Source organism: Erpetoichthys calabaricus, chromosome 9 (genome assembly GCF_900747795.2).
Source record: "Erpetoichthys calabaricus chromosome 9, fErpCal1.3, whole genome shotgun sequence".
NCBI lineage: Eukaryota > Metazoa > Chordata > Cladistia > Polypteriformes > Polypteridae > Erpetoichthys > Erpetoichthys calabaricus.
The window spans coordinates 26846538-26868095 of record NC_041402.2 but is presented as its reverse complement, the minus strand read 5'-3'; the positions used below and the strand labels follow the sequence as shown (position 1 = coordinate 26868095).

Genomic DNA, 21558 nt, shown 5'->3' with positions numbered 1-21558 from the left:
AAAATTATGATAACACAATTGTAATATATAAAAACCCAGAAAGTAAAAGGAGAACCAGTAATCTGCTCATCCATTCATTACCCACATAATCCATTTCAGGTTTAGGTTCATGGATTTGGGGTCTATCCACACAGCAACTGGAACATGTCAAGAAAAAGACGTGGACCAGAGCATCACACAACCTCTGGGCACAGTCACACATATTCAAACCAAGTCAATTTAAAATCAGCAATTAACCTAACCCACACATCTTCAGGAGGAAAAACAAGTTACAGGAAGGAAAAAGAAACTGCCAGGAGAAAACCCCAAGCATGCATATCTACGCAGGCACTGCCTAAGTTAGAATTCAAAGCCAGGACTCTGAGCGGTGAAGCAACAATGCAAATAACTGTGCCACCACACAGCCCACTCATCTGCCATGCAAGCTCTAAGTTGTTTGAAGTAGGAAGTAGTACAAGTCTGTAACTATTAAAAGTAATACAAAATGTTACTAAAATAATTTAATAATAATTGATTACAAGCAATAAAACACATTGGTTTTGTCATAAAGGTACATACATTAAGTGAGATGAAATGGCTAAAAGAGATTTCCAGCTGCTTCAAATGCTATACCAGGGGTCCCCCAACTTCGGTCCTGGAGGGGCCCAGTGGCTGCAGGTTTTCATTCTAACCCTTTTCTTAATTAGTGATCTGTTTTTGCTCCTAATTAACTTCTTTTGAATTAATTTTATTTGACTTATAAGACTCAGACACCTTAATTGTTTCTTTTTCCTTAATTAGTAGCCAAACAATAATGAGATACAAACTGAGCCAAAACATGAGCAGCAAACTGTGTCCATCATACAATATCTGAAAATAAAGAAAGGTGAAGGTCTCAGGAATGTTGATCTGCTCAGTTCCCCAAAACATTTTAACAGTGTTATTAGAAAAGAGAAAATTGACTATTTCAGAAATGTCTGCTATTGCACAATGAGAGCAGCAATGAGCCAGGGAATGAAAAAACTGGTTTAATTAACAACAAGAATTGGCACCTAATTAAGCAACTGGTTGGAGTGACTTAGTTGGTCTTCTGCTCCCTCACTCACTTCACATTTAATTTCTGTTTGGTTGCCATTTAAGAAAAGAAATGAAGCAATTCAAAGGGACGATGAAAAAGTTCAGAGGACCAAATCTTAAAAAACAAGTCAATTAAAATTAATTAGCAGTAAAAACAGGTCACTATTTAAGAAAAGGGTTAGAATGAAAACCTGCAGCCACTCGAGCCCTCCAGGAACAGCGTTGGGGACCCCATGCTAGACACTATTTTGAACTACTACAAATGGTCACATTGAATAAAAATCAGAAATATTACAGATTAGATACAAGAGAAAAAAAATCCTATTCCTTGGCGGACTTACAGTTGTATTCTCACAGCAATGCACAATCCTTGGATTTAAAGATATTGCGTAATTAAAAGTCATGTACTCATTTAACAAAAGGATGGACACTTCACAGAAATACAATATAAAAAGATAGCACGTCTAATCCCTAGTAACTCATGATTTCTCATACAGGTGACATTAATATTATTAGGCAACTTATTACTTTAATAAAGTTGTTTTCAAAAGTTAACAAAGAAGCTGCGTCTTATTTTTTAGAATAACATTTTTAACTGACATAAATTGGAGTACCTTCTGTTTAAAATAAAACCAGGTTAAGGAAAATATACAGTACTTGTAAAAGTAAAAAGGGAATCTTTCTGCTGCAATGATGCATACCGTCATGAGTCTTTTGTATTCATCGAGACGCTGCTTGTTTGAAGCAATGAAAAGCCCCCCATTCTGGATCCAGCCAGTGCTCAGTCCTGTTTCTTGCTCCAAATCACTACTTACTACTTGTCGAGTGTGTGCCAGAAGCTCTACCTCCACATCGCTTGGACGAAGTTGCCATAAAAGACCTGTATAAAAATTGATTTTTTTCCTTTAGAATTAATACAAGAAAATTACAGATTTTTTTTTTTGATTTGGGTCAAGTGACAGTAGTACAATGTCAAGAACAAACCAAAAAACAGAATGAACACAAAAAATATCCATTGGATGGAGCACACACTCTGTAAATAAGAAACAATTAGGGTTGTTGTTGTGCTAGCTGTTCAGTAACCCTATGACTTCTGGATGTATAAAACGGCCTCTAAAGTTTCACCTTAGGCTAAGTCCATACCACTACATTCTTATGTAAAAAAAGCAGACATTAGTTTCCGCTTTAACCTTTTGTCCACACTACCCTGACATTTTTCACCCCTGAAAATAGATATTTTTGAAAATGCTTTCCACATACTTCCGAAAATGCTGGTTCAGTGTTGCTATGTGGATGTGTTTCACACATTGTAATGGCACTGTGATTTGTTTGTGCTTTGTACCCAGCCCTTCCCTGTTTGGATTCTGCTCATTACTATGTCACATCCCTAGATAGATAGATGGATGGATGGATGGATGGATGGATGGATGGATGGATGGATGGATGGATGGATGGATGGATACTTTATTAATCCCCAAGGGGAAATTCACATACTCCCAGGTATTTATAAGTCTGCACCCCCTCACTCCCCATGATCATCAGCTGTAGGTGGTTTGAGTCGCACCATTTAACAAAGTCCTTGATTAGGTCCCTATACTTCTCCTCCTGCCCACTCCTGATGCAGCCCACGATAGGAGTGTCATCAGCGAACTTTTGCACGTGGCAGGACTCTGAGTTGTATTGGAAGTCCGATGTATATAGGCTGAACAGGACCGGAGAAAGTACAGTCCCCTGCGGCACTCCTGTGCTGCTGACCACAATGTCAGACCTGCAGTTCCCAAGACGAACATACTGAGGTCTGTCTGGAAGATAGTCCACGATCCATGCCACCAGGTATGAATCTACTCCCATCTCTGTCAGCTTGTCCCTGAGGAGCAGAGGTTGGATGGTGTTGAAGGTGCTAGAGAAGTCCAGAAACATAATACTTACTGCACTAGATTGGTCACTCTTTAGGGAGGAAAACTATATTTCAATATGGCCGACTTACAGCAGTTGCTTTTCCACGGACCTTGGTGTGTTGTTGATCTGTATGCATCTAAAATGAATATTCTGTATAGCTGAATGCTGCATACACTCACAAAAGGGCAAATAATTTACAGGTAGCTATAGTTTTGTGATAAATTCCATGGCCATCAGCATTACCATCCCTTCAAAGATTTTTCTGCTCCTTTAAATGAAAATGTAGTAGTGTAGACATAGACTTAATTTGTGGTGCATTACTGTGGTGTTAAATTACAATTAGAAACTTTACATAAGTGTTTTGATTTTTTGACAAAATTTTGGAGAATGTTTCAGAACCATTACCAACATGAACAATAGCAATTAAATCCAACCTGCAGTATGCCAAGTAGTTCCAGACGTCAGTCGATCTCTCTCCAAGAGTACTATGTTTGTCATCCCCATCTTAGTGAGGTGATAAAGAGTCTGACAGCCCAAGCTGCCTCCTCCAATTATGACAACATCTGCAGATTTGGGAAGAGGCTTGGTAGGTTGACTCTCTTTGTACCCATCTTCTTTAAGAGTCTTAGTGTATGGAACATTCTTCTCTCTGGTATGTTCCCCAGTGACACTGTATAGACGGCTGGGTGAAAAGTACGAAGCTCTTTGCAGAAGTCTACAGAATTGACGTCTTTGCAAAAAAGAGACTAAAGCACTCATGATCCCATACACCTAAAAAAAAAATACAAAAATCATTTTAAAAACTCCAGATTTTAAGCATTGATCATTTATCCCTATCCATATATCTTAATCAAGGAGGTTCAGAGCATTTGTAATGGAGTGTAGTCTGTGGCAGGAAATACACTAACATAGTTACTTTCATCTTGGCACTTTTATACGGAAGGCATGACCACCCAATCAAAAGTAATCAATAATCTGAAACATTAGATTCAGGCTCAATTATGCTGAAGAGGAATATCTTATTTCTATAGTGCCTGTGGCAGGAAAAATACAATACAATACAATACAATTTATTTTTGCATAGCCCAAAATCACACAAGAAGTGCCGCAATGGCCTTTAACAGGCCCTGCCTCTTGACAGCCCCCCCAGCCTTGACTCTCTAAGAAGACAAGAAAAAACTCCCAAAAAACCCTTGTAGGGAAAAAAATGGAAGAAACCTCGGGAAAGGCAGTTCAAAAAGAGACCCCTTACCAGGTAGGTTGGGCGTGCAGTGGGTGTCAAAAAGAAGGGGGTCAATACAATAAAATACACAGAATGGAATACAAGTAATCCTCAATACAGTATAATAGTACAATAGAAATATTACAAGTACGGAGCAGAATTTAACAGGAGATGATATCACATAATAGGATTTGGAACTGTTCAGTGTCCTGGAGACCTCAGCCATCAAGCTGCCTCCCCCATTTGGCCATTCCGCAGCTGAACAGCACTGGACCAGTCAATCCGATGAAAGGACGCCTCTACCCCACGATTCCTGCAATCCTCCATCAGTACGTATAACTTGGTAAGATGGGAGGGGGGGTTGATAATTAAGCACAATTAGCACACATTTTTACTTACTGTTCAAATATGTATATTTTGTGTAGCATCTACTACTAGGATGGAATGATAGTGCAGTGGTTAGCAGCTACTGTCCATGTGAAGTTTGCATGTTCTCTCCACTACTACATAGACCCTCAAATTTTTCTTTAAATTTTGCTTTCAACTGCATCCACTCATCTTCCTACTCCTTTAATAAATATATTTCTGCCAATCCTCCAGTTCCCATCATTATTACAGCATCAGAACAGGTCATTCAACCCAACAATCCCATTCTCCAAAATAATATCAAGTCGAGATTTGAAGGGCCCTCAACTCCCACTCTTTACTATACTGCATGGAAATTCTTTCTATGTGTCAATTATCTTTTTTGTGAAGAAAAACTTTACACTTTAGTTTTAAACAAGTTACCAACTATGTTCCTATGTTCTTGTTGAAGAATACATACATACATACATATATATTGTAAATGCCAGAGGGTGCTGTTGCCCCTTAAACCCAACAGACAGATGCACATGGGTAAAAGCACTAAGAAGTATTTTAATGTTTCTTCTTGAAAAAACATTGCCTCCAACCACAATAAACAGGCAATTAAATGAACACAATATTTTCAATAATAATAATAATAATATTCTCCTCCACACCTCCCAGCAAGGTCTGTCCTCCACCTCCCAACTCCGGTAACACCTTGCTGGATCTTCAGCAGTCCCTTATAAAGTCCTTGACCCTGAAGTATTTCAGTCCTTCCGACCACATGACTGGCTAACACTTCTGGGTCTAATTAAGAACTGGCTTTTTCTTCAGCCCAAAAGTACTTCGGGGCATCCGTCCTCACAACTACCTCATATTTCCAGGCTATAGGGAAAGGATGAGTCCCCAGGTTCTTCTACAGCTCCCCCTGGTGGCACCCACGGCACCCAACCGGGCTGAGAAACCAAACTCCAAGTCCCAGGATGACCTGTGGGAATCCAAGGCACCGCTACACTCCAGGGGAGCTGCCATCTAGCATTTTGGGGGAGGCAGTGTCCTTGAAAATTTGCCTTCCCCCATCCTTCCATCACAAGGGCGTCTCAGCCGTCTCTTACAATACATCCATCCATCCATCCATTTTCCAACCTGCTGAATCCGAACACAGGGTCACGGGGGTCTGCTGAAGTCAATCCCAGCCAACACAGGACACAAGGCAGGAACCAATCCCGGGCAGGGTGCCAACCCACCGCAGGACACACACAAAAACACCCACACACCAAGCACACACTAGGGCCAATTTAGAATCACCAATCCACCTAACCTGCATGTCTTTGGACTGTGTGAGGAAGCTGGAGCGCCCGGAGGAAACCCACGCAGACATGGGGAGAACATGCAAACTCCATGTAGGGAGGACCCGGGATGCGAACCCAGGTCTCCTAACTGCGAATCAGCAGCACTACCACTGTGCCACCGTGCCTCCATATATATATATATATATATATATATATATATATATATATATATATATATATATATATATATATATGTATATATGTATATATGTATATATATATATATATATATATATATATATATATATATATATATTGTGACAGATGGCCGGGGCCCATGCCGGGCCGGGACACCCCTTCACCACTGCCAGGGAGACAAGGGTGGGAAGCCCAGTATCTCCCCCTGGACGCTAAATGGCAGCATCCCTGGGTTGCAATGGTGCCTCGGACTCCCCCAGGGCTTCATGGGGGTTGGAGTTCTGTGCAGTTCTGTGGGGTTCCGCAGGCGCCGCCAGGGGGTGATGCAACAGAAGCGGCTGGCCCCTTTTGGGCACTGGTTTCACCTTACCCGGAAGTGCAGCCGGATGTCGCTAATCAACCACCTGGAGCACTTCCAGGTCCCTGATAAAAGGGAACCAGCAACCACCACTCAGCGGCCAGAGTCAGGTGGAGGTGGACAAAGCTTGCTGAAGAGGAGTGGTGGTGGAAGACAGGAGAAAGAGTGTGCAGTATACTGTGCTTTACTTGGGACTGTGTTGTGGTTGGAGGGATTACGGGGAAGACGTGCCCTGCAGCTGAAGAAAAATAAAAGGCTCTTCATTTTATACGTTCCTCCCGTGTCCAATGGGTGTCAGGTCAGGCGCTATATAGCACCTTTATTACTATATATATATATATATATATATATATACATACAGTATATATGTATATATACAGTATATACAGTATATATATATATATATATATATATATATATATATATATATATATATATATATATATATATGGCAACAACTGTAATGCACTGTAATAATTTTTTTCAGATCTTTTAACACACACAGTTGTGACAATTCTTAAACTTCATCTGCTTAAACTGAAAAGGTTCAATGCAACTACTTATTACTCATACCTCTCAATCCTGGAATCAGCCTTGTTGCTCTCCTCAGGACTTTCACTAGTGCTGCTTTGTCATTTTTGTAATACGGAGACCAACACTTTTCGCAGTAATCCAGGTGAGGCCTCACTAGTTCTTTATATAATTAAATCAAAACTTTCCTACTCCACACATCAAGATATATAAGACAACATCCTATCAGCCTTACTGACCCCTTCTGCACACTTTGACGTAGTTAATGATGAGCCAACTATGACTCCTAGATCCTTCTCATAAGGTGTACTTTTAAGTTTCAGACCTCCCATTGTGTATCTAAATGTGTGTAATACCTTATTTTGCTTACATTATATTTCATCTGTAACAAATCTCTCCAAGCCTGTATGATGCCCAGATCCCTCTGCAATAATGTAGTTGATTCAAGCCATCTAGTTTGGTATCACCTGCATACACAACTAACTTGCTGTTTTTTTGCTTATCTAATTCTAAAAATGTTCCTCTGACCATAACCCTTTGCTTCCACCTACACACCATACCTTGAATTCTTACTTGTTTAAGTTTCATCACTAAATGTTCATGTGGTTCCTCATCAAAAGCCTTCTGAAAATCAAAATAAAGAATATCATATGCATCTCTCTTACTGGATGTTTTTGTCGCTTCTTTACAGAATTCCTGTATGCTAGTGAATCACAAGCTTCCCATGTGAATCCATGCTGTTTGCTAATACTCCTGTTATTGATGTGTAATGATCAATCTTTTCCGAAATAATTCCTCCCACTAATTTATCTGTGATGCAGGTTAAGCTTAAGCTTACTGGTTTATAGTTACTTGGATCTGGCTGCTTATCTCTTTTATACAGCAGCATAATATTTGCTAGATGATATCCTCCATCTAAAAGACCTGAAAGCTTAAATTCCCTAATGCGACAATTAACACTTCACCATCCATCTCTCCAGTGCATATTTTGCAAACCTTTTTTCTGTAGCAGCATCTCAGTAAGCTGAAGATTCTCCAAAGACCAATAGTTTGAAGGCGGTAACTCATCTTATAAAAGATGCTGGCCGTTTGTTAAACACACAATGCCACACCAAGTCAATTTAACATTGCAAATCAATTAAAAATTCAAGTTAATTTAATGTGACACCTGTTTGAGACCTGTTGTTTAGTTTTGCATGTTAGATCAAATTTTTAATGACTACAATATATGTGCTGCTCAGCAGTCTATGAGGCAATGGCTCAGAAGACTACAGAAAAGCTGGACTTTTACGCACTTTGATCTAACTGGAAGACTCTATGCCTCACACAGTCTGCTTCAAAATAAAATCAAATAAACAGCTGGTTGCAGACATCAAGCACAAACCTTTATAAGAGATGCTGGAATGTTCTGTAGGGAGCATTGGTCTGAGATCCCTCCAAAAGTGTGCTTAGATCTTTTCACACTTTACAGGAAAGGCTGTTTTGCTTTCCAGTGGAAGATTTGCCAAAGATTAACAGTAGGGATGTTGATAATTTTAAAGCCTATTTTACAGAAAAAAACAGAACAATTCAACAAAATGTTTTGTGTATGAAAAATGATTGGGATAAATAAAAGTATATATAGTACTGCATATACAGTATACCAGGGCTATTCAATTACAAATTCAGTTGGGCCAGATTTTCAAACCAAGAAATTCAACCAGGCCAGACATTTTCAGTGGCAAGTAAACAGCAGGTAATGACAAATTTTAAACCAACACAAATGAATGTATTGGAAAACAAGTGATTTTTATTCATTTTTTCCTTTTTAAATTTGGTCACATCTGACACAGGCACATCAAAAAGTGCATAAAAAAATCAATAAAAGAAGCTATAACTGAGCAGAATTTAAGACAGTAGCAATACTTTTTTTTTGAAAAAAAAAATAAGCATATCTCAAAGTGCATAAAAACAAAATAATGCACAGTAACAGCAAAAAATGTGTTTCCGTTTTGAAATAAAATAAACATTTTGCTCATATCTGACCTAAGGCACATCTCAAAGTGTGTAAAATCAAAAAAGTACACAGTATTAGCAATAACATTTCTTTCCCTTTTGAAATAAAATAAATATTTTGAGCCTTCAATAATAATAATTTTTTATATTTACATGGAGTTTTTTTCCTCACTACTTAAAATGCTTTGCACCCCATGTGGGACACAAACCCATAGTCTTTTTATTGTGAGGCAGCCAGCATTACGGTTACACCACTGCACCCATACGATCCCCAAACACATCAAATAGTGCATTTAACAGAATAAAAAAGAACTATCAGCGGTATCAAAGTTACAGTATTAGTGCACAAACTCGTAACAAGTGATAACTGCTATTAATACACATAAATACAACTTTTACGGCACACTGAGGGAAAATGGGTTTGTTGTAAATCACCAGATGTGTGTTGATATTGTGACGTGTCTCGCTACTGCATGTGCTGTTGGGGGAGTAGAAAGTGATGTGATCTACTGCTGTTGTAGCCCATCTACTTCAAAGTTGAACATGTTGAACATTCTGAGATGATATTTTGTGTACCACATTACTGTACACGGTTATCTGAGTTCCTGCAGTTTTTCTGTCAGCTTAAACAAGTCTGTCCCTTTTTTTTTTGTTTTTCACAACTTTCTGAGTAAAGTCTACAGATTGTTGTGTGTGAAAAACCCAGGAGTTCAGCAGTTACAGAAATACTCAAATCAGCCCATTTGGCTTCAGCTAGCAAGCCATGGTAGAGATCACTGAAATCACATTTGTTTCCAATTCTGGTGTTTGATGAGAACATTAACTGAAGCTCCTGATCTGTATGTGCATGATTTTATGAACTGTGCTGCTGCCATATGATTGACTAATTAGATATTGCATGGATAAAGCAGGTGTACAACTGTTCCTAATAATCTGACCACTGCGTGTGTAATGGCTGCACATTTCACCAGTGCCTTTAGAGAAATAATGCAGAAGAAATAAGGACTTCATGCTTTACAGGTGCAGTATGAGAAAAAAAGAAAAAATACTGATAATCTAAAAAAGCACATACAGTACAAATGTTCACGTGGTACCCAAAATATTTAAACTACATTCAATTATTTTCAAATAACACTTACTTTTAGCTTAAACATTAACATCTAAGTTTTTTCACTAATTCAACAGCCCCACTAAGTATCAATAAAATGCCTTTTTTATTTTAAACAGATGTTACAATGCTGTGTTAGCACTATTGCAGAGATTTCCACATCCACACATGCCACAAAATATGAAAATAAATACATTCTGTGTTGCTTCTCAATATATCAATTATGTACTGCAGTGCAAAATATCACCATACTCTTCTGCATTGATTTTTCCTCCAGTTCTAATATAAACTCTCCACACTTCCAAGGAGTGAGGTGGCACAGTGTCTAGTGGTGCGGTCTTTCAGATCCAACATCCTGGATTCAGAGCCACCTTTCAGACTGTTGTCCATGTTCTTCCCACTATGAGTGGTGTTCCTCGGGATATTCTGGTTTATCTCCTGCATCCCGTTGCTAATTGCGAAGTATAAATTGGCCTGATGGTAATGAATTTGTTAGTGTGACCTGGCTTAGTTTCTGCTTTTTACCAAATTCTGCAATGATATGCTCCATTCCCCTTGGTCATCAATCGGATTGAGTGGGTTTCAGAATGTTATGCTATAAATGCATCCAACTGTACCTTTAAAAAGCAGAATATCTCTGGCACTAGTTCCTAATTTACTATAGTAGCCAGTAACCAAATCAAGTTCTTAAACCCTTATGTACATACGTACAGTACATACTCTCCGATTTTACACATTAATGGGAAATGAGGTCAGTGCCTATAGACACAGCTGAACATTGAACTTTTACATTTGCCAGTATTTGAAAATTACTTTGAAACATAGAGACAGTACGATTATTTACATTAGAACAACTCTATGTACCTTTCAGCTTTGTTGGTCTTTCAGAAATTAAAGTTTAACTTCAAGACTTAGATAATAAACTGCTGGTTAACAACAGAGTACAGAAGGAATCAGAAGTATAACAAAAACCTTTCTCCATATAAAGCATAACACATAATTTCAGAAGAATGGAATAATTTTAAAGAACTCATCAGTGAAGGTATTTTAGATGCACAATTTAATGTTGGCACTTTAGCATTCACCTTTATATAGAGGTTTACAAGTATTGTGCATTCAAATAGTCATTTCTCTGGGGTCAAAGCAATTTCCTATATACTCGCTCCTGTGGTTTAATTTGACGTTCCAAGTATGGATAATTTATCATAGTCTCACAGTGAACCACCAAGTGTACCAGACAACAAATCACATAACTAGCACAATAAAATCACTTCCACAAATAAATATACACAAATTTTCAACCACTGCAGGTTATGGTGTACTACAGTTCCCAGTCTACAATAATACTGTATCTAGCACTGAACTTACACATTTCTTGAGCTTTCCATAATATTCATAGGTGGCCTTGTTCTCATTTTATCACTGATGTGATTTTTAACTATTTCGCAGACAGACAGATACTGTAGATAGATAGATAGATAGATAGATAGATAGATAGATAGATAGATAGATAGATAGATAGATAGATAGATAGATAGATAGATAGATAGATAGATAGATAGATAGATAGATAGATAGATAGATCAATGAGGAATGCAGCTTTTACAAACACTAAAGAAATACTGTATATACTTGCATATAAGTCAGGTCTTGAAACCCGAAAAATTGATCATAAAAATCAGACCCCGAATTATATGCCCGCTCAAAAATACGACACTTAACTTTTATTTTTTTTTTACATCTTCCTGCCTCCTCCAATCTCACGCCAGTTTCTCAGACGCATTGAATTTTGTTGCAGCAGTGCAGTTACCAATTTCTTTCGCCACTTCAATGACTTTTAATTTAAAACCAGCTTCATATTTTCTTCTGATCGAACGCTCTATCGTAGATAAGGGATGTGCTTATGATAAAGATGTATAAGGATTTGAGATACAAAAAACACAAAACAGTGCCAACGTCACTTCGGAATAGTTCGGGTATTACCGTGTGGTCACGTAGGCACAATACATAGAAATAATAGGCAGTGTGCTCCTTGGTTACTCTTTCAGGTGGGCGTTAGCATATCATAATCTCTTGGATCAAATAGTGTGAGTTTTCCACATTCGACTTATATGACCGACATTAGAAAAATACTGCAAATTATACAGTAAAATCAAGCCCCAACTTATCCGTGAACTTAAACGTGAGTATATACGGTAAAGAAAAATCATAACACAACAAAAACATCCATCCATTATCCAGCCCGCTATATCCTAACCACAGGGTCACAGGGGTCTGCTGGAGCCAATCCCAGCCAACACAGGGTGCAAGGCAGGAAACAAACCCCGGGCAGGGCGCCAGCCCACCACAGGGCGCACACACACACACACATCCACACACCACGCACACACTAGGGACAATTTAGGATCACCAATACACCTAACCTGCATGTCTTTGGACCGTGGAAGGAAACCCACGCAGACACGGGGTGAATATGCAAACTCCACGAAGGAGGACCTGGGAAGCAAACCCAGGTCTCCGAACTGTGAGGCAGCAGCACTACCACTGTGCCACCCCACAACAAAAAACAACCATCTTCAAATATGCCCAAGAATTATGAAAAAAAAAAAAAGAATAAACAGTTCTGACTTGGCTATAGATAAAAAAGCAATCACAGTCACAACAAAGCACTATGAAGGCGTGTTGCTGTAGGTATGAACGAGCCCCAGTATCATTTCTTGACACCCTTTTGTAGAAAAATATGTTGCCTAAAAGTGCTAGATAGTATGCCTGAGAGAGGATGTTCACCATAGTTTATACTAGCCATTTGTTTCGTCTTCATTCTCTCCTCCTTCCACTACTACCTCTAATGGGTCGAGAGTGTGTCCCATAACAGAGTCGGCCTTCTTAATTAGCTTGTTGATTCAATGGGTCTCTCTTGAAGTGAAGTTACCGGCACAACATGCCACACTGGATATCACAGAGTTGTAGAGTATATAAAGGATCTGACTACCCACATTAAAGGAATACAGTCTCCTGAGGACAAAATGTCTGCTCTGAGCTTGCATAGGTAACATAATACATCTCTATATGATGAAATAACAATATTTTGTGTTTGCGCTCACTTAATTCAGGTCGAACTTGGTCAAAGGCTCTTCCATGAGCATAAGCCAGAAAATAGCCTTGGACGGGGACCCAGTACATTACAGAGCCTATTCACTCATACCAACAGAAGACCAATTAATCTAACAGGTATATTTTTGGGCATGTGGGAGTAAACAAGAATACCAGATAAAAAAACATACAGGCACAGAGAAAATAGGCACGCTCATGGGGACAATGATCAGGTGGAGAATTTGAATCTAGAACACTAGATCCATGGCAGCATCACCCACTGTGCCTCCCCATATGCTGAAATAATCAAATTGATGATTACACTGTGAACAGACGTGTTTCCTCTACCATTAAAATTAGTGGCCATTGTGGCACCCAATCTTGAAGTGAATTGAATTAATTTATCAAATGACTTTGAATTTTTGAAGGGGGCATACAGCAACCAAGCTGTCTATAGTGCTTGTTTGCATACTCTTCCGTAGTGTTATTGTACATACTCCAGCTATCTTTATCAAATGGCTGCTACAACTTCCATCACCTTGTACTACACGTGTGATGAAATGTGAATCTTGGAATCAGTGTGAAAACTCATAAACAATTTTGTATTTAGTCATGCGCCGTGATTCACTTTAGGTGACAGTTTCAGTGACTATGGAGTTGGGACATTTTAGCAGTTGCAGTCCTTAAATTTGATTTGCCTTCCATGTAAAACTTATAGGATTTTTCAAATTTTTGTAAATTTTATTAAAAATAAAAAATTGAAACATCACACTGACATAAGTATTTGGACCCTTTGCTTAAAATATGGCTCAGCTGCATCCCACTCAAATGATCATCACTGAGATGTTTTGATACCTTGTTTGGAGTCCAACTGTGGTCAATTCAATTGATTGCACACGATTAAGAAAGGCACACAGCTGTCTATAGGAGGTTCCACAGTTAACAATATACAGTATATCAGAACAAAAGCCAAGGCTGAAGGAATTGCTTGCATAGTCTAGCCTAGACACAGGATACCATAAAGGGAAAGAGTACAAAATATACCAGCTGCATCAAAAGTTCCCAAGAGCACAATGGCCTCCATATCTCCTAAATGGAAGAAGTTAGAACATGTATGACTCTTCCAAAAGCTGGAAGCCTGGCCAAACTAAGCAACTGGGAAAGACCTTTGGTAAGAGAGGTGATCAAGAAACCAATGGTCACTTTGGCAAAGCTCCAGAGATCCTGTGTGTAGATGTGAGAAACTAAACTAAAGGCTCAAAATACTTGCAGCAATGGGATTACAACAGTTTCTAAAATACTGAATTTGGTTTAACATTCAGGAATACTGAGTATTGCTTGATGTTTGGATAAATTAATTTAAACGATTTTAGCACAAGGCGGCAACTTAGTGATATGTAAATAAAAGTAAAGGGTCCTAAATGCTTTTTGAAACCGCTGTAAATATTTTTATTGGCACCACACTCACATTAGCAACCAATGTCACACACTACTAATTTTCCATTGCATTTAACTACATTCTGAAACCAACTTAATTTAATTCAAGGTTGCAGTGGACTGGAGATTATGCCCTGGGCACAACAACACTCAGATCTGGATGAGGCATCAATCGATCACAGAGCCTATTCTTTGTGATGAGGGAGGAAAAATCCACATAAATGCAGTCTTAAAAAATCAGGAGTGGTCTCCCCTAGACGTTCTCACATATTGGATGGATATTTAAGGAGTAAACCGCAAGACAATGCTTATATTTTTATATTATGTACATTAAAGAACTATCAACAACAAATCAAATCAAATTAATAATAGATTCAACAATTAAAATAAAAGTAAAATTGAATAAATCGGACTCTGTAGCTGCATGAATAAAAAAGTACAACTTCCGGTTAGTGGAAATAACTCAAATGTTAATAGAAATCCTGTGGTGGGTTGGCACCCTGCCCGGGATTGGTTCCTGCCTTGTGCCCTGTGTTGGCTGGGATTGGCTCCAGCAGACCCCCGTGACCCTGTGTTCGGATTCAGCGGGTTGGAAAATGGATGGATGGGTTAATAGAAATCTACATTTGTACCTAAAACTTGTATGCCAAATTTGGTTGACCTAATTGAAAGCGTACTCAAGTTATCGTGTTTACATACACACACAGAGAGGCATAATTCCAAAAATGATATTTTCGGACTCAGGGAAGTCTAAAACTTCGAGATTCATCAAAATCGAATTTTTGGACAATTACAAAACTTTATATGAGAAAGTGTATAAGAGAAAGTAAAAAAGCAAACTTTCCTCCTACTATTTTTTAATATGTTTATCCATCCATCCATTTTCCAACCTGCTGAATCCAAACACAGGGTCACGGGGGTCTGCTGGAGCCAATCCCAGCCAACACAAGGCACAAGGCAGGAACCAATCCCGGGCAGGGTGCCAACCCACCGCAGGACTTAATATGTTTATTTTACTTCAAATTAAAATTAAACTAACCAGTAAAAGAATGCTGAAATTCCACCTAACCCTAAGTTGCAGCTCTCAGATGGGCAAAGTTCTTTATACCTAACAAGGCATTATAACCTTTACCTGTGTAAAAGCCACTGACTCTGTATTATTAAATATAAAATGGGTATTAAATGTGTATGTGAAATTTCTGCTTTGAAACTTGAATGGCATCTCTTTCTAAATTAATGCCCCCTACATCTTTATTTCACATTCTAGTAACTTACTTGTTTACTCCATTCCCAATATTTCAGCATCACACCCTACAATGCTAGATTCTGCAATAATATTTCATGTACAAAATGATTTGCATTAAATTCTTATTTGCATGTCTGCAACATCCAATGCCCTGCCACTCCCTGGTGCAACAATCAGCAAATAATTCTAGTCAATCTCTGAGGATACCCTGAAATCTCTGGATTCTTCCATTACCCAAATGCATTACACCAGGGGTGTCCAGCTGCAGTCCTGGTAGGCCGCAGTGGCTGTAGGTTTTCATTCTAATCCTTTTCCTAATCGGCGAGCAGTTTTCACTGCTAATTAACTCTATTTCCCTTCATTTTAAGAGCCCTGTTTATCAGTCCTCTGAATTGATTTGTTTCTTCATTAAATGGCAGCCAAACAGAAATAAGATGTGAAATGAGCCAACAGACTTCTTCTTCTTCTTCTTTCGGCTGCTCCCGTTAGAGGTTGCCACAGCAGATCATCTTCTTCCATATCTTTCTGTCCTCTGCATCTTGTTCTGTTACACCCATCACCTGCATGTCCTCTCTCACCACATCCATAAACCTTCTCTTAGGCCTTCCTCTTTTTCTCTTGCCTGGCAGCTCTATCCTTAGCATCCTTCTCCCGATATACTCAGCATCTCCCCTCTGCACATGTCCAAACCAACGCAATCTCGCCTCTCTGACTTTGCCTCCCAACCGTCCAACTTGAGCTGACCCTCTAATGTACTCATTTCTAATCCTATCCATCCTCATCACACCCAATGCAAATCTTAGCATCTTTAACTCTGCTACCTCCAGCTCTGTCTCCTGCTTTCTGGTCAGTGCCACCATCTCCAACCCATATAACATAACTGGTCTCACTACTGTCCTGTAGACCTTCCCTTTCACTCTTGCTGATACCCGTCTGTCACAAATCACTCCTGACACTCTTCTCCACTCACTCCATCCTGCCTGAACTCTCTTTTTCACCTCTCTTCCACAATCCCCATTACTCTGTCCTGTTGATCCCATGTATTTAAACTCATCCACCTTCGCCAACTCTACTCCTTGCATCCTCACCATTCCACTGACCTCCCTCTCATTTACACACATGTATTCTGTCTTGTTCCTGCTGACCTTCATTCCTCTCCTCTCTACAGCATATCTCCACCTCTCCAGGGTCTCCTCAACCTGCTCCCTACTATCGCTACAGAACACAATGTCATCAGCAAATATCATAGTCCACAGGGACTCCTGTCTAATCTCATCTGTCAACCTGTCCATCACCATTGCAAATAAGAAAGGGCTCAGAGCTGATCCCTGATGTAATCCCACCTCCAACTTGAATGCATCCATCACTTCTACCACAGACCTCATCGCAGTCACACTTCCCTCGTACATATCCTGTACAACTCTTACATACTTCTCTGCCACTCCCGACTTTCTCATACAATATCACAGCTCCTCTCAAGGCACCCTGTCATATGCTTTCTCCATGTCCACAAAGACACAATGTAACTCCTTCTGGCCTTCTCTAAACTTCTCCATCAACATCCTCTGACATCCAACAGACGACCAGCTAAATTGGAACGTCAAACTCCAGCCAATTTCACTCCAACCAGTTTCTTAAAGAGAAGCCAATTCTTGCTGTTAATTAAAGCCATTATTGAATATCATGACTTGTTGCTGCTCTCATTCTGTCACAACAGAATGCTGATTTTCTGTTTTTTCTAAGACCACCATCAAGATGTTTTGGTGACCTGAGCAGCCCAACATGACCGAGACCTTCACCTTTCTTTATTTTCAAGTTAACTGGTCATGTGGCGGCTGGTTTTGTGACTCATTATTGTTTGTTTGCTATTGTTTGTTAAGGTAAAAGAAACAACTAAGTGGTCTGAGTCACGTCAATTAAAACTAAGTCAAAACAAGTTAATCAGCAGCAAACATGGCTCAATAATTAAGAAGATGGTTAGAATGGGTGTTGAGCAAGGTAGTGGGGTCCAGCGGCTGTGGGGCATCTGTTGGTGAAGAAAGATTCACGGATCTTGACTTTGCTGACGATATTGTGATCTTCACGGAGTCCATGGAGGCGCTGATCGGGGCACTCGAGAGACTGAGCAAGGAGTCTGGGAGGGTCTGGGCTTGCGAGTGTCCTGGATAAAAACCAAGATCCAGGCCTTTAATGACCTATTGAGCACAGCCATCAGCAGTGTGTCTGTTTGCGGAGAGAGTGTCAACCCTGTCGAGAGGTTTACTTACCTTGGCAGTGACATTCATGTCTCTGGTGACTCTTTCTATGAAGTCAGTAGGCGGATTGGGAGAACATGGGGGGTCATGAGGTCGCTGGAAAGGGGATATCTATGCAAAAGGATGAAGGTCCAAGTCTTTAGAGTCCTGGTGCTTCCTGTCTTGCTATATGGTTGCGAGACATGGACGCTATCCAGTGACCTGAGACGAAGACTGGACTCCTTTGGTACTGTGTCTCTCCGGAAAATCCTTGGGTACCGTTGGTTTGACTTTGTGTTGAATGAGCGGTTGCTCATGGAGTTCCAAATGAGGCACGTTACCTGCATTGTGAGGGAGCGTCAATTACGGCACTACAGCTATGTGGCAGGTTTCTCCGAGGGTGATCCAGCTTGTAAGATCCTCATTGTTGGGGACCGAGTGGCTGGACCAGGCCAAGGGGTTGCCCATGTAACACCTGACTACGGCAGATAGAGGCTCTTTTCCAGAGGGTGGAACTGGACCGCGTGTCTGCCTGGGGGGTTGCCAACCGGGATCCTGAGTTGTTTCATTGTGTAGTGGGTGCGGCAATGCACTGTACCAGTGCACGCTCCCCATCTTGACTTGACGTGACTTTAGCTTGTAACTCCTCCCAAGTTCTCATAGCTATCCTGGTGTCCTCCCTCACTAGTCTTTTTCTTGCACAATCACACAATGTTTGTGGACAGTCTGCTCTAGACAGGTTTACAGCTGTGCCGTACTCTTTTCATATCTTAAAGATTGATCACCTTTTCACAGAGCTACCTGGAGTGTCCTCTTTGTCTTCCTTGTGTAGGTTAGGCTACCATACTCAATCACGTCAAGTTGGACCTTCCACATACTGGCACATTTATACTAAAATTGACGGAAACCCCAGACAGATGATCTCCATTGAACTCATTAGGGGACTACTAAAATCAGTTCTTGCACTAGTGAGGATTTAGGTGTGTCATATTAAAGAGGATGTTAATGTAAGTGAATACTTACACGAGTCTGTCATGGCTGAAAAGGTACATCCAATAAATACTGATTTTAAAGAGGGTGAATACTTATGAAATGCATGTCATATTTTTAATTAATTCAGACCACTTTGTACACTTTGACACTAATGAGACTATCATGACTAATGAGACTTTTTGCTGTTAACCAATTTCAAAAAAGTCAAATTAAACCCACTGTGATTCAATGTTGTAACAATAAAATTTGAACATCCAAGGGGTAAATATAGCCATTGTAAGCCTGTTTGGTGTTAGTTAAATGTTCAACAAAAGCCATTTGTAAAATAACAGTAACAATTCTGAAGTTCAGCTTACCAAGATTTTCATTTCTGTCCTTTCATTGAAGATGAAGTCTAATGCACTGTGTGAAAAGCTTTGCCTAGACCACCAATACATAATTGATGTACTTGGTACACAGACCTGGTATTTGTTTGATCAGTGTACAGTGGTCTGTTTGTACTGTATATGTCTGTGGCAAACGTGAAGGCAATGAACTGTGAACCGTGAGGTTGGTTTTCTAACCTCCTCTGCCTACACACTCCATGACCCTAAGCATATCACAAAGAAGTATGGAAACAACTATACAACACACATATAGATTTTAAGTCACCTTGGATAAAAGATTCAGACAAACATGAAGCTACTCTAGCACATTAACCACATCAGAGTACAAAGCAAGCTTAGCAGTATAGGAAACTCCATCATTCTTCCAGGACTTTTAGACTTCTTGTTCATTCCATATAGGATTCCATCTACACATGCACAAAGTATGGCTTTGAGATAATAATGTTAAGTAAAAATTATAACCAAAGAATATATGCTTTAGCCAAAATGATAGCAAATGTTTATGGTTCTGATCTATCCATTAATGAACTTCTTTAAGCCCACTCAGAATTGCTAGAGCCATTTGTGGCAAGCAATACTCGCAGTCACATCCACTCTTCATCACTTATACAAGTCAATATAGTCTACAAACATGCAGCACACAAAAGTAACTCTATCATCCTGGCACTAAGAAGCAGAAATGTCACTCCAAAGTACTGTAGTAACCAAACTGCAGAAAACTCTATCATGATGATCCAACTGAAAACAACCAAATAACGTAATTGAATTCATTTTCAGTGTGCATTTATAAAATGTTAACTCAAGCTAATCTAACAAATACCTTAATGCAGAATGTTCCGAATGCAGTAAAGCTCTTTAAAACATGCTCTGCACAAAAGGGAAAAAGAGATTCTGACTGCATTCGTTATTACCAGTGCAATTCTAGTTTCAAAAATAGAATGCAGTCTGTATTATATAATCAAGGTGCTCATAATTCCTACAATTTTTACCATGACAACCATTATAAGATTAGGCATGCACAGTAAACCAAACTAGACATGTTACTTTATGCTTTATTAATTGCCAGGCTTATACCATCACATAATCTTAAACTCCCATTTGGGAATGTTTATAATACCCAGTAGTTACGATTGTGGACCAGAAACCACAAGGCTGACACTTCAATCCCCACCTGACTCACTATGGGAACTTTAACCTGTGCAGCAGCAAAATAAGAAACTTCGCCAAACTATAGTCCTTATGAATTGATTTGGGTTGGTGTGCACAAGCATTGCAATAAGGTCCTTATTTGTTTTGCGATGCTGACAAGTGCTCTTATCGCACCTACTGTAAAAGGCGCTATATTGAAATAATCTGTACAGATTTAAAATTGTGCTTCCCCAACTCGTTTTCGGAGATCTGTCAACAAAGGGTTAACATTTAGACGTAAGATGACGCGTGGAATCGTAAAAAAAAGTGAGAAGGGTCTATTTTGGGCCCTATTCTTCCATGTGGTGAATTCAGAGGGGTCAGTCAGTTTAAAAAATAGTCAGCGAACACTTCGAGAAGTGGAAGACCACATAGCGCTTCTTATAACAATGACTTGCTTTTATAACTACTTTGAAATTCCACAATCGTGTCACCGAATGTCTGACTGTTAATCTGAATGCTGCTACTACTCAGATTAAGTCTCGAAGATTCACCAAAGCATCGGATTCTTGATTTTTGGGGAAGCTTCAACATGCACCTACATATGTCATCTTGGACAGAAACGTACCTTACGCTGAACATGCAAAACAGTTGTCACTTTTAATGACCACGCACCCCACTTCAGACAACGGATCGTTTTTATTATACTTTTAAAATTTGACGTGACACTCTACACATGCACGCAGTAACTTCAAGCAAATATTGTGAAAACTTGCAGCTTGCACAATAATACAATCTGCTTTGGCGAGGTTTCATGCATTCCACAGTTTAAAAATTTACCTTTAATAACTCCAATAACAAAACACATGAATGTGTGTATGACACAGGAGATTTAGAATTTACCTGATTGTTTTGTGCGTGCGTTAACTCTTGTTCTTCTCAAACGTTTTTTCGAACACTTAACAAAACACCCACAAGCGTTAAACACACCATCTGTCAGCCACGGTGAGAAACTTAGTCAGGTGGGAGGGTTG

At 39.5% G+C, this 21558-nt stretch overlaps 1 protein-coding gene across 1 annotated transcript in view; it reads right to left on the bottom strand.

The window, feature by feature from the left end:
* sardh (sarcosine dehydrogenase) overlaps nt 1-21558 on the bottom strand; it is a 278779-nt gene extending 257221 nt beyond the window's left edge. The window contains exons 1-3 of the mRNA XM_051931764.1: nt 21428-21558; nt 3390-3726; nt 1758-1936 (exon numbers count right to left, since the gene is read on the bottom strand). Coding sequence (XP_051787724.1) covers nt 1758-1936; nt 3390-3714 — 504 coding nt within the window. The 5' untranslated portion in view covers nt 3715-3726; nt 21428-21558. The remainder of the gene's footprint in view (nt 1-1757; nt 1937-3389; nt 3727-21427) is intronic.